General features: G+C 42.2%; 1 protein-coding gene and 4 non-coding genes across 5 annotated transcripts; all 5 read left to right on the forward strand.

The window, feature by feature from the left end:
- The first annotated feature begins 1872 nt into the window (after positions 1 to 1872).
- rps5 (ribosomal protein S5) lies at positions 1873 to 9407 on the forward strand. The gene is made up of 6 exons (XM_036576714.1): positions 1873 to 1985; positions 3719 to 3824; positions 5180 to 5389; positions 6288 to 6416; positions 7748 to 7846; positions 9286 to 9407. The coding sequence occupies exons 2-6, from the start codon at positions 3720 to 3722 to the stop codon at positions 9352 to 9354; spliced, it is 612 nt and encodes a 203-aa protein (XP_036432607.1). The 5' UTR covers positions 1873 to 1985; position 3719; the 3' UTR covers positions 9355 to 9407.
- Positions 4651 to 4782, forward strand: LOC118812834. The gene has a single exon (XR_005007577.1). It is a non-coding gene; the product is annotated as a small nucleolar RNA SNORA3/SNORA45 family (small nucleolar RNA).
- Positions 5709 to 5840, forward strand: LOC118812835. The gene has a single exon (XR_005007578.1). It is a non-coding gene; the product is annotated as a small nucleolar RNA SNORA3/SNORA45 family (small nucleolar RNA).
- On the forward strand, positions 6914 to 7046 carry LOC118812836. Its single transcript, XR_005007579.1, has one exon. It is a non-coding gene; the product is annotated as a small nucleolar RNA SNORA3/SNORA45 family (small nucleolar RNA).
- Positions 9067 to 9198, forward strand: LOC118812833. The gene has a single exon (XR_005007576.1). It is a non-coding gene; the product is annotated as a small nucleolar RNA SNORA3/SNORA45 family (small nucleolar RNA).
- Positions 9408 to 13307: the final 3900 nt, after the last annotated feature.

Genomic DNA, 13307 nt, shown 5'->3' on the forward strand with positions numbered 1-13307 from the left:
GTTTTTGGTTCAGGTTCTGGTCATTTTTACTGTCGTTTAAAGGAGCGACTGAAAGGCACTGTGTGTTTTTATTCTGAGCTGAATAAACCCCTGTATTAATGATATTCTCTGTAATGCTGTGAGTTTAGGAGCTGTGTAAGTTGATCTTCCACCAGCTTAGCTGTACGAGATCCTACAGGACTCAGTGAGCCTCAGCTGAGTGAAGAGGTCTGGAAGGGCTATAAATATAAAAGGGCAGTAAATATGCCAGAGTTTGGCCAAAGACAAGTCCTTATAGTCAGTGAGGAACTTAACAGGAAGCCATTCTAAATAATGCAAGTGTTTGAAACTGAATGAGCTTCTCCAACTTGTTATTTTTCACACTTTGCCAGTGTCCATCAGCCTGTGTTCTACATTTGCCTTGTATGTTTTTGTCTGTCTGACTGAGGTCCAGTTGCACTGACCATTTTCTAAACATCCTCCATCCTTTCCTAATCCCATAGAAACAAACAGGCTGTTTTTGTTACCGGCCCTTTAAGACTGATGTATGTAAGTGATTGGCTGTCTTGTACTGCTGTAGGCTGAATAGGCAAATACTGAACTATTCATTTATTTATAAATACGTTTTTTAATTACTTTTAATAAATGTAGTAACTATTTATTAATTTAATTAATAATTTCTACATTTAATTCATTTCTACATAAGAGCTGTATGGACTGGGAAGTGAACACACAGACACACACACGCACACACATTGTCTTACCCGCTTATCCTTCTGGGTCACGGGGGGGGGCTGAAGCCCATCCCAGCGGTCAGAAGTGAACAGTACATTTTAAAATTTTGAGCAGTATTTACTACATTAAACTTGTATTAAAAAAAACTTATATCTTAGTGGCCACACTCTTCAAAATAGTTATGAAAAGGTGCTGATTTGCTCATTTATTATTGATGTGATATTATATATCATTTTTTATTGTAGACTATATAGCAGGTTTAGTTATATGACCTATTAAATCCCTGTTTTCCTTTTTGAAGTATCTAAGTGACAAAATATAGTGTAATGTTATAACGTATATGCACCGACCAGCCACTTCATTATGACCACCTCCTTGTTTCTACACTCATTGTCCATTTTATCAGCTCCACTGACCATATAGGAGCCCGTTGTAGTTCTACAGTTACAGACTGTAGTCCATCTGTTTCTCTGCATACTTTGTTACCCTGTTCTTCAGCGGTCAGGACCCCCATGGACCCTCACAGAGCAGGTACTATTTGGGTGGTGGATCATTCTCAGCACAAATTGGTGGACCGACAAGGTAGGAGTGTCTAACAGAGTGGACAGTGAGTGGACAGCAGCACTGCTGTGTCTGATCCACTCGTACCAGCACAACACACACTAACACACCACCACCACGTCAGTGTTACTGCAGTGCTGAGAATGATCCACCACCCAAATAGTACCTGCTCTGTGAGGGTCCATGGGGGTCCTGACCACTGAGGAACAGGGTAAAAGGGGGCTAACAAAGTATGCAGAGAAACAGATGGACTACAGTCTGTAACTGTAGAACTACAAAGTGCACCTATACAGTAAGTGGAGCTGATAAAATGGACAATGAGCGTAATTAAGTGGTTGTTCTGTGTTTTGTATTATTTTAATTAATTAATTAATTAATTTTAAATTTAATTAATTTTAAATTTAATTTCCTGATTTGTGATTGTTTTGTTTTGTTGCATCATCGCAAACATTGCAATTTCGGTCACCAAGACGAAAAGTTTTGGCACCCCCTGCTCTAATAACGACCGTGCGGAAATAATAATGATGGTGATAATGTTTTGGCACCCCCTCCTGTGCGGAAATAACAGTGATCGTAATAAAAAACAAAAACTACAACTCCCAGAAGCCCGCTCGAACCGGAAACGAAGGGCGAAGCAGACATGCGCGGTGCGCGCCGAGCGGAGGCCCTTTCCTGTCTGAGCGAGGCGAGCAGAGACACCGCGGAGACAAGTAGGTGGAAAAAAAATCACCAAATTCGGCTCGAAAACCCCCCAGAACCGGACTCCACCGCCCGCTCGGGTCCGTAAGAGTGTCCTGCGCCTGTGGACGCCGGGCTGGAGTGAAGTGGGGGGTTTAATGTGTTAAAGCGGCGGTTTATCGGTCTCGGTGTGGACCATGTGGCCGCGGCGGGCCGCGCTCGGTGAGCGGAGCAGCTCCGCCGCCGGAGCGCTGATCGCCTCGGAGGGAGACTCTCAGACTGAGTCACTCCGAGACCCTCGGCTCGGACGGAGAGACCCCTATAAACCCCCTTCGTGCTGAGGAGGCCGCGTGCAGGCCCGCCGTGTCTGGCGGCCGCCTGAGAGCGGAGACGGAGGCTAAAGCTAAAGCTAACCGCTCCGAGTTCAGCTTCTCCCGGTTCGGCCAACACCGAAAAACGGGCGCGCTGTAAATACAGGTTCTGATTTTAAAGAACCCAAACAGCGTAGAACTTACTCAGAGGTTAAGATCTGCTTTTCAGAAGCTGTGCGTATTATCTGCGTTCTTAAAAGTGTGGTTCTTTAAGGTTCCTCATGGTTCCGTTTAGAACCATGAGTTCTGTATGGAACCCCTTTGAATGCTTAGGTGGTTCTTAAGCTCCGTTCTTAGAAAAGATGATTCAAGGGCTTTTTGGTAAAGGCAGTGGTTCTGTTTAGAACCCTTTGGTTCTTCAGATTGATGGAGAATGTGTTGTAAGTTAGCCATCTTACAAGCTTGACTTGGTATCGACAGGAGAACCTTTGTTGGTGCTGTTTAGAACCAGTTTCACAAAAGGTTTTATTTAGAACCACATACAATATTCTCCATCAGTCTGAGGAACTCTATAGGCATGAAATCGTTCTGTGTAGAACTCATGGTTCTAAGTAGAACCTTTGCCTGTACTGAAGAGCCATTGAACAATGTGTAGTAGTTCTGGTTGCTGATGTGACCGTGTTGAGTCTTCTAGTGAATAAAGCTGCTCTTTTCCTCTCGTGTGAACGTTTGTTTTGTGCTTATCAGCCTTTTAATCATCCACATATTAAAGATGACTAAAAAGCTTTGTAAGCTTGGCTGAAACAGTGTTAAAGTAGTTTAAATAGGACAGGTGAAGTACAGTAGTGAGGATCACAGGTGAAGAATAAAGAACTTGCGTTGAGGAGATCTAGATAATTCACATGGATGTAAACTTCTCTCACCCGTTTACGCTTTACTAAGTTGATTTTCTACAGATATGCTCGATTTATCCCACTTTGCGAAGTTCGTCTGCTTCTCAGACAGGGATTAAGCCTAGTCCTGGACTACACAGCGGTCTGAATGAAGTCTCCATTGAGAGTAAAGTCTAATCCAGGACTAGTCTTAATCCCTGTCTGACTAACTGGCCTTAATGTCTCCTTTAGGGTTGTTGAAGGGCGACTAACTCTTGTGCCTAATGTGACTGTTAACTGACTGAGTTAGTACTGTTTGTTCATTGTTGGAGTTAATAGTCGTTTAAGGGTTTGTTTCCCAGACAGGGGTTAAGCCTAGTCCTGAGCTACATGCATTTCTGAATGGAGATCCAGGACTAGGCCTAATCCCCCCTTCTGGGAAACGGACCCTAGAAATTCAGAACGTGTTGGGATCTCTGAGTGAGGGTGGCTTGGAGGGAAAGAGTACTTCAGGTCCCAGATCCATGTTCTGATGCTCTCCTCCTTGTTGTGGTACTGATTTTGGTGACGCTCTCATTCCAGGATGACAGAGTGGGAGACCGCACCAGCTGTGGCTGAGACCCCCGAGATCAAGCTGTTCGGGAAGTGGAGCACGGATGATGTTCAGATCAATGACATCTCCCTCCAGGTGAGCCACGTTTGAGGAAAGGTTCACCTTTTCCCACTAAACTGAATATGTCTGAAGATCGCCTCTTCAGTTTTGCACGGGAAGAAGAGCCTTTAATTATACTAGTATTATAGCTTCAGCCAAAAACTGAAGATCAGCAAGTGAGTCCTGGCTGGTCTACCACATTCTGTAGTAAGGAGGGAACTTGTGTGGTAGATTTTTCAGCAAACTCTTCCTTTTAAAACAATAAATTTGATCTTTTATTTGATCTTTTACCCTTTTGTGTGGTGTTCAGGTATGTGGGACCCATATTCAGTGGTTACCAAAAGAAAAAATGCGGTGATTTTTTTTTTTTAAATTATTATTATTATATCCTCAGATTCTTGTTCTTTGCCCATTTTCTGTGACGAACATATAAAATAACCTATTTTCAGTGTCTTCACTCTGTTCACCCCCCACACATTTATTACACGGGTGGTGTTGGGTGAACCTGCAGGGAATAACAGAGTGGAGGTGCTGTGTCCTTCACTCTCTTCTCCCCCTACATAGCCTGCTGTTAGTGTATGTGTTTGTATATATGTGTGTGTGTGAGAGGGTGGACAACATGGACAGGCTGCTGACTGGCTACAGCTGCTAAAGGAGAACCCTACGCTGGCCACTTTTGATATTATAAACATCTGATAATTTTACTAATTGTATAATGCGGTGGGTCCACCAGACCACTGAGTAACCTCAACACCACACAAGGGTTAAAGACGTTCAGCTGTCAGTTTAACGTTCCTTAGTTGTATAAATCTCCCTTAAAAGCTGCTTATGTTGAAGCCTCGTTTGTGAAACTACTCACTGAAGCGAGACTAGAGTCACATCCTGATACTCCTCGTTGTCTTGGTGTGCTAGAGTCCTCGCAGAGCAAACCTCTCTGCTTATTCATTGGCTGCCGCTTTCCATTGCTCAGCCAATCACCAGCTCTGAAACATCTCCTATAAAGACTCTCTGTAGGTAAAACCCAGTGCTGTAGGTAGAGCTGTATGGTGCTGATCGCTGTTAATGTATAGTGATCTGTTGTAAATATGTAGTAAATATGAGATAGTTAAGCTTTTAACAATATATTCGACAGATTGAGTGTGCCTTTTACTCATGTTATCTAGAAACTTGCAGTTCTAGATACCATGAGTAAAACCATGAGCACTCCTGTACATGTTCTTTACTGGGTGATCCGCATCGTTTTGAAAAAAATCCATAAAAATGAATCAGAGCTTCTGATCTGGAAATGCAGTTTCTGGCTGGTTAATGTTTTATTGCTCTTCAGTGTAATTTTACCCTCATCCCTGCTGGTACAGCAGCTCTAAGTCTGCGTTTTTCTCTCCTCCGTTCAGGACTACATTGCCGTGAAGGAGAAGTACGCCAAGTACCTCCCCCACTCCGGAGGGCGCTATGCGGCCAAGCGCTTCCGTAAAGCTCAGTGCCCCATCGTGGAGCGCTTGACCAACTCCATGATGATGCACGGACGCAACAACGGCAAGAAGCTGATGACCGTGCGCATCGTGAAGCACGCCTTTGAAATCATCCACCTGCTGACCGGCGAGGTGAGGATGTCCCAGACCAACAGAAAGAGAGAGAGAGAGAGGCTGAACTGCAGACCAGATTGTCTAATATTTATTGTTATTGTTATCATGGTTGTCATAATTATTGGTTGAAGTAGATTTTAAAGAATAGACGAGAATTTCCTACTCTAGAAGTTTGTCTGTTGTACTTAGTTGGCAGCATAATTCACATTTTAAGTTCTTCTGGTATCTCGGAGTGAAAATATATATGCATAAAATATTTATAAATATATGAATGTGTCTCAGACATTCAGAGACCCCCAGTTGTTTTCTGGTCAGCTGTATTTCTGGATGTCCAGAGAGCGAGACTAGAGTCACATCCTGATACTCCTCGTTGTCTTGGTGTGCTAGAGTCCTCGCAGAGCAAACCTCTCTGCTTATTCACTGGCTGCTGCTTTCCATTGCTCAGCCAATCACCAGCTCTGAAACAGATCTTGGTATTCAAATGCTATAGCAGGTTTTTGTATATGTACTGAGATGTTTGATGACTTTGAAATCAGATTGATTTGACAGAAAAATAAGTCTCAGTGCAAAATAGTGGGTTTAAACTGAGCATTAATACAGAAATAAACAGTGATTTGGTTCCAAAGCTTTTACTTTATTGCTTCAAGGTTGTTTGTTCAATCAGCTATTCATGCCTGGGAGTCAGAGTGTGTCTCTCTCTCTGGGTGCGTAGAATGGTCCTCCCAAAAAAAATAAATAAAGGGTAAAAAACAAAAGAAATATTTCCACCCTTACCTGTCCTACTGAGGTTTAAGAAACCTTTCTAGTAGGTGACGTTAGAAATGCAACCCCTGAATTTCCTTTTGTGTTAAATGAGGTGTTGATTTATCTGATCTGTCCGGTTTGTCATCATTTGTTCGTCCTGTTTTTCTTCCAGAACCCCCTGCAGGTGCTGGTGAACGCCATCATCAACAGCGGCCCCCGTGAAGACTCCACCCGTATCGGCCGTGCTGGTACAGTCAGGAGACAGGCTGTGGACGTGTCTCCTCTCCGCAGGGTCAACCAGGTACGTCGGGCATGGTGACCTTAGGCTCGTACGACTGCTGCAGAGTGTCCTTCACTATTGATCAGTGCTTTCCTAAAGAGATTATACAAGCTGTGTGTCTCCATCTCTCACAGTTAAACAGCTGCGTTAGAAATAGATTCATCTTAAAGCAGCTCAGTCCGTTCGTCCACATGTTGCTTCCCCACAGCACCTTCTGCAATTTTACCTCATGTAAACAAAAAAAGCGTTTTTTAGGAGCCGTTTTAAGTTTAGTTTTTAAAATACCTCATTATTTTGAAGATGACTGATTAGTTAAAACACCATAATTCACCTGGAGTGAAAACTAGAAAAATTCAACCTCTGTCCTGATCATCTGGACTCTGGGTGTTTCAGAAAGCAGTAGCTCTCCTGTGTGGCCAGATTTCTGAGCACTATTTTGCTGTGAACAAAGAAAAAAAGGATGGAACAGTTCTGGAAAGTTAACGTCTGAGGGTGCCTGGATACTTTCGGACATGCGATGCGAGACCAGCGTCACATCCCGACATTCCTCGTTGTCCTGATGTGCTATAGGTCTCGCAGAGTAATCTTTCTTTGTTAGTTCATTGGCTGCTGCTTTCCATTGCTCAGCCAATCACAAGCTCAGGAACAGCAGCCCCGGCGCTCAGTCATTGTCACTCACAGCATCACAGGGCTATCTACTCAGAGACCTGCTGAGTTTGAAACTCTTAAATATTAAATCGATTAATGATAATAGTAATAGACTAGTTATAGCAGCTTTCATACATTTTAAAGGACCCGTATCACAGAAAACCAAATTGTGCCACGTTTTATAAAAGTAATGTTTATTTACTACGTTAACAAGCTTTGGAATCCGTACAGCCCACTTTTGGAAATTAAGCTGCAAAAATGTCCCGTTTTCAGTCAACTGTATTTGTGATGTCATGAAAATCACACTTGCATATATCCGCCTTTTCAGCCTGCAGCAGTTTAGCTCCGCCCACCCATGCTGAAGTTGAGTGTTTTTAGCTCGTACTGCTGTTTGAATGAGGCACAATACAGGGCAGCCAATCAGAACAGAGGTCACTGTTGCAGTCAGAACAAAATCCCTTAGTTTATCTTTCTTTACTTATACAGCTTTTCTCACACTACGATTTTTCACCACAGTCTTTGTACCAGTGTTGTCCCAGTTGTTTGTTAGTTCTGCAGATCATTTAAACAGCTTTCCAGTTTGTTGATGTCATTTAAAAACTGAAGCAGATCCTGTCATGTAAACAGTGTTGTATGTAGCAGTTTATTGTTCACTCAGGAGCTGTTAAGACTTCTTTTGCTAATCGACTTTATTTTTTGGTCAGGCTATCTGGCTGCTGTGCACAGGAGCGAGAGAGGCCGCCTTCAGGAACATTAAGACCATTGCTGAGTGCTTGGCTGACGAGCTCATCAACGCTGCCAAGGTAACTAACTGGACTACAGCTCTAATAACAATCGCGGTCCCACGTCTCTGTATAGTTCATTAAATATCAGTACAGTGACTCAAACCTCACAGTCACAAAAATGTCTATCTGATTTCAGCTAATATTTAAAGTGGTTGTGCGTTTTAAGGAATCTGATACTCCTGGACATGAGCTCAGTGGGGTTTCTCAGTCCACGTGTAGTTAGAAGAGCTGCTTGCTAAGCAGTAAATTCTTGTGCACTATTTGGAGTCGAATTAATTCCCATATAAATACTTAGCTGTGTTTATAAGAAAACTGCCGCTAGAAGTCGGAGTTATACATCACATGCTAGGTTTAAGAGATGGTAGAGCTGCTTTTCATGTATGTAGAAAGAAATCTGAGTAACTCATGTAGAACCAGAGATTTCTCATTCACATCAATAACATGCATGTTGTGCATGTGTAACACAATACTGATTTTCTGCAGTAGTTGGATCATAACTGAAGGCCCTAAATAGCGACAACATAGCTTCAGAACAATTATAAGCCACGAATCTGTTTCCATGCAGAGCTAAATGATCTTTAGTTTCAGAAGGCCAGACACGATCCTGTAATGAGTGAATACGTCTGGGGGCAACATGTTTAACTTTTGGTGCTGGTTTTTGGCAAAATCTGCCATTAATAGAGGTGCACCACCTCTAAACCCCACCCCTAAATTCCTCTAGTCCATGTTCTTTTAACAGGAGTAAATTCAATAACATGAGCAAAACTAGCGCTAGTGAAGCACTATTGTTAGTTAATGGAACTTTTTCCATTGAAGGAGGTGATGTTTATGTCTACTGCTGGGTATGTGCTCTCTGCCCACACAAGGTACATCTACAAACCCATTATTTATTTATTTTTAAGTTACATCCATGGCCTAACAACAGGCTTGTCTGTTGGACAGTGTTGCGCAGACCAGCACCCCCTACTTTGAGCTCCACCTTTACAAGGTGTCGGATTTGTCTGAAATCTCACTCCCATTTGTTTCTACCCTAACAAGTCTTCGTTCCAACCAACATTTAGCCTCATCTTTGTCTTGGTTGTCCAGCGTCTGGACCCGCGAAACGAATTGACCTTCACTGAGCCAGTTCAGTGTCAGCTTGGCGTAGTTAGAGCCAGACTTGTTGCCCATTTGTGCGTCCACAGGCCGTCTTGTCCAGCTCTGTATTTGGCCGGAGTCTGACTGGAAGTTTTCCAGAGAGCGAGACTAGAGTCACATCCTGATACTCCTCGTTGTCTTGGTGTGCTAGAGTCCTCGCAGAGCAAACCTCTCTGCTTATTCATTGGCTGCTGCTTTCCATTGCGCAGCCAATCACCAGCTCTGAAACATCTTCACTAAAGATTTTAGTGCTTACTAAATGAAGATGAGCACTGCCAGCTGTTGGATGTTCATCGTTTTGCTTGTGTTTTTTTCTTCAGGGTTCGTCAAACTCCTACGCCATCAAGAAGAAGGACGAGCTGGAGAGAGTGGCCAAGTCCAACCGTTAAAACGCCTGTTGCTTTCTACAAAAAGAAGAAATAAATTTGAAGAAATTTCAGTTTATTGTTGTCTTTGAGTGATTCTTAGGCCACAACAGCATTCAGTTAGATTGAAGCAAATAACAGTGCTGAAAATATAATTGACATGGGATTAAATTTACTGAGGTGTGTGATTTTATTTCCATCCAGATGGGCAGTGTCGGTTTATCAGAGACCCTCCAACCATATGTTAAACACTTCATGAGTAGCAAAACGAAAAAACGGATGCTTTTGAAGAATCACTATTTACACGTTTCACCGTTCAGACATACTGTTTAACTCAATAGACAGAGAAAATTGAGATCTTGCAGACGCATAAAGGGGTGATCATAAATGCTGCAAAGAAGTATTACATATGAACAATACCACTGAATTCTGAGAAAACGCCCCCCTCAAGAAACTCGCTCATCCTGTTGTAATTCTGTTGAGGTCTGGATGCGAAAGGTTCACAGAGGAGTGTAAAGAGACGTTTTACTGATGGCCCCTGATAAACTAATCCACTCCAAACAGGGCTTTAGGATCAGTTTCCATCAGCTCTGTACCAGAGAATGTAACTCGTGTTAAAGAACTACAAGGAAATGTGGAGCATCTTCAATGTCTAATGCTGTTTTCTCTTCATAAATCACTCCTCTTATAACTGCAGGTGAACGAGCCTCAATTGGGCCACCAATTTGGCCCAAACCCATTTCTTTTTACCCCTACCCCTTGTTTTCAAGTGTCACATTGCCCCTTTGAACTGAGTTACAAGGGGTAGTGGTGGAAATCCTCTCTATAAAATGGGACCCTCAAATAAAGAATAGCATTACTTCATTAACGGCTATTAGTGCTGCTCTGTAGGCGACCCTGCCAGTCTGCAGTAACAGCAGAGGAGGGTAAAGTTCAGCTCCTCACTGCTGGGCAATTATTTATTATCGCCCACCCCTAATTCTCCAGTGATGTGAAGCTGAAGTCAGATATTCACCAGCTTCTTCTTCAAATTTTCCCCTTCCACCTTAAATGGTGCAGCAGTTACATTCTGGCACTTAGGGCATCAGAACTGCTGGACTATTTAAGGTGGAACAGGAAAGTTAGCTAGCTAGCTGCTGAAACATTAGCATGCTATTAGCGAAAAAGACCAAAATACACTGAAACAACATTAAAGTAAGATAACAGGGTTTTTTTTTGTTTTTTTTTAAACACAGAAAAATCTCAGATTTGTGGGTTTCTTTGGTCTCTTGTTCAGCCATTCACCCTACCCCTCTATCTCAACAACAGTCGGGACACCCTACCCCTAGACGTGAACGTGCAAAATGTAGGGGTGGGGCCAAGTGTTAGGGGAGAGGGGTGAAATTATCCATAAATGGTCCATGCAAATGAACCCATGACTGCTTAAATAGGAGGTGTCCCGTTAACTGAGTGTGATCGTGGTGACAATGGCGGAACAAAAGATAACAAAAAATTGTGTGCAATAGTTTCACAGCTTTTTAGGCTTGTAATTATTTGCAACTGTTACCTGCCCATAATAATTTACTATTGAGAGTGGTGATCAAGAACTTTGGGAAGGCACAAGTAGTTTGGAGCAATAAATTTCTATACAGAAAAACAGGCTCATTATGTATCTCTCTCTCTCTCTCTCTACACACACACACACACACATATATATATATATACAAATACACATATATATATATATCAAAATGTAAGATATGTCAAAATAGATAAACGCAGACAAAACAATGCTTAGTCATGAATGGCCTTTTGTGGAGCTTAATTTGGTATCAACTGGTACACCTGAGAACGATTTGCTGCAATTCTCTATTTTACAACAGTGTCGCCAGTTCCCACTCCCTATTTATTTATTGATTGATTGATTGGCTGTACGCATGGGTCCGTAAATGTAGTCCCATCAGAGAACTCATAAACCGGCTCTGCTCCCGGTTTCCTGCCAAGCATGTCTTTATAAATCCCGGTTTCTGCGCGAGATGTTGCACACGTTCCAGACCCATTTTTGCATGTATGCACCGTTTAAAAATGGGGCGCCCAGCTTTGTTGCAGTTTTGTGAAATCTGTCAGTTCACTGGGATCTGCTGCTTTCTGGCCTGTTTCTGAACCATAGCCAGGCAAAAACACAATCGCCTGATCCATCGTATGACATTCAAATTGCATTACATTGTTAGTTCGGCAAGTGTTCCCATCGCAATTTATCACCAGTCTAATTAATCCCAAATTGTCCAAGAGGGTGAAAGGGGAATTCACAAGTTTCAGATTTCTCTGATGTAAACAGAGTCAGTCAGAGTGGTTTGGTGTGAAACGCTCTGTACTAGAGAAACTTAGGGAGTCAGATCTGTTCACAGTGATGGTGATAGGAACCAGACGTTCACCTCTAAAAGCTCCCTCACAGCAAGTTACTACATGAAGTGGTTATGAATTCACCGCCTGATGACTGAAACACTGTTTTATGGAAGCTTCGAGATTATCATCATCAGCATTCCATATATAGACACTCAGAAGACTCGTGTAGGTTCACTGGTGGTTTTAATGGTCTTTTTGGCCTTTTTGTCACTCTTAAGTATCTAATTTGGCTAATTAGCTCTCTTGCTAATGAGCTAATTACTAGATATGAAGCGATATCTGCTCACACCCTCACACAGATGTCTACAGTTATACAGGATCATGTGTTCAGTCAAACAAAGCTCTTATTTTTCTCGAATGAGTGTTAAATGTGAACAAGAACACTTGTTCTGTGGCTCCTAGCGTAAATGCTAATGTTAGCTTCGTAACTAGCTTATGTTGAACTCTACAAAGTAACAATTCTAGAACTGGCAATCAGTACATCATCAACACACCATCCTAGTTTACATTCTGGTGTTCTTATCTTCACCTTGAAGAGTAAGAATTCGCTAAATTGTCGTTAGCTTCAGCTACAAGTGCTAGCAAACATGAGGACCCCTCACTGGGGCTAATACTGCTTATAGAAGCTCTACCTGCTTTAGAAAGCTGGAAAATGCGTAAAAGACAGTAAAATCCACTGCATACTTGAGCACATTAGACATTACAGCCTCAAACACGAGAAGATTGTAGTTATTTGTGTACATCGTAAAGTGAGATGCTTCCATGGTGACTGGATGTGAGGTACAGGTACAACCAGCCATGTTTACAACCATTCAGGTTTGGTCTGTGTGTTCAAGAATCTGTTTGAATGCTACAAACTGATTGAAATCTAAATTATACGCTTGACGCAAACAAAAACGGCTTAAAACATCCTAAAACCCACTGAAAACACTGCCGTTGTTGTGGTGAGTCATTTAGAGCAAAATAGATGTGAAAAGTGAGAGTGAATGATCCCCTCTGGTGCAGTAAGTGCTATATTTTATTTGTGTCCCAATAAATAACAGCCCAGAAAGAGGATTTTAGAAATGTATTTATTTATTAAAACACACAGAAGTCTTAGGAAAAGGAATATTAGCGTTAGCGTCTGGTACAAAGTGGTGTTACAAAGGTTTGCAGTGGTCATTTAGATGGGAAAATACTTTATAATGTCGTATACAGTCTATGAAGGTTTACACTGGCTATAACAGGCTATTTAGCTAGTCATGCTAACATGCTATTGTACCGTCATTTAAACCAGACCTGAAGTCTGTGTTACTTTACAAATCTTACACAAATGTAGCTGGGAAAAAGGTAACTAGCTCCATCGACTGTACAAGCAAAGTCTAAGGTATTTAATGTACACGAGACACGGAAAAATGTGTCGGGTTCACTGAATGTTTCCCTTTATGTGTCGAACTGAATCTCGTCTGTACGGTTTGTGGTTAAACTAGCCTAAAAGCTAACGGGGCTCAGAAGCTAAACCAGGACTCGACTCGTGTTTCTGAGGGTTAATGTGAAAAATCTGAGCTTTTAGTCCACAGTTTCTAGAAATGAGCAGCTCAATTAGTGTTATT

The sequence above is a fragment of the Colossoma macropomum genome, unplaced genomic scaffold, assembly GCF_904425465.1.
Source record: "Colossoma macropomum unplaced genomic scaffold, Colossoma_macropomum, whole genome shotgun sequence".
Lineage (NCBI taxonomy): Eukaryota > Metazoa > Chordata > Actinopteri > Characiformes > Serrasalmidae > Colossoma > Colossoma macropomum.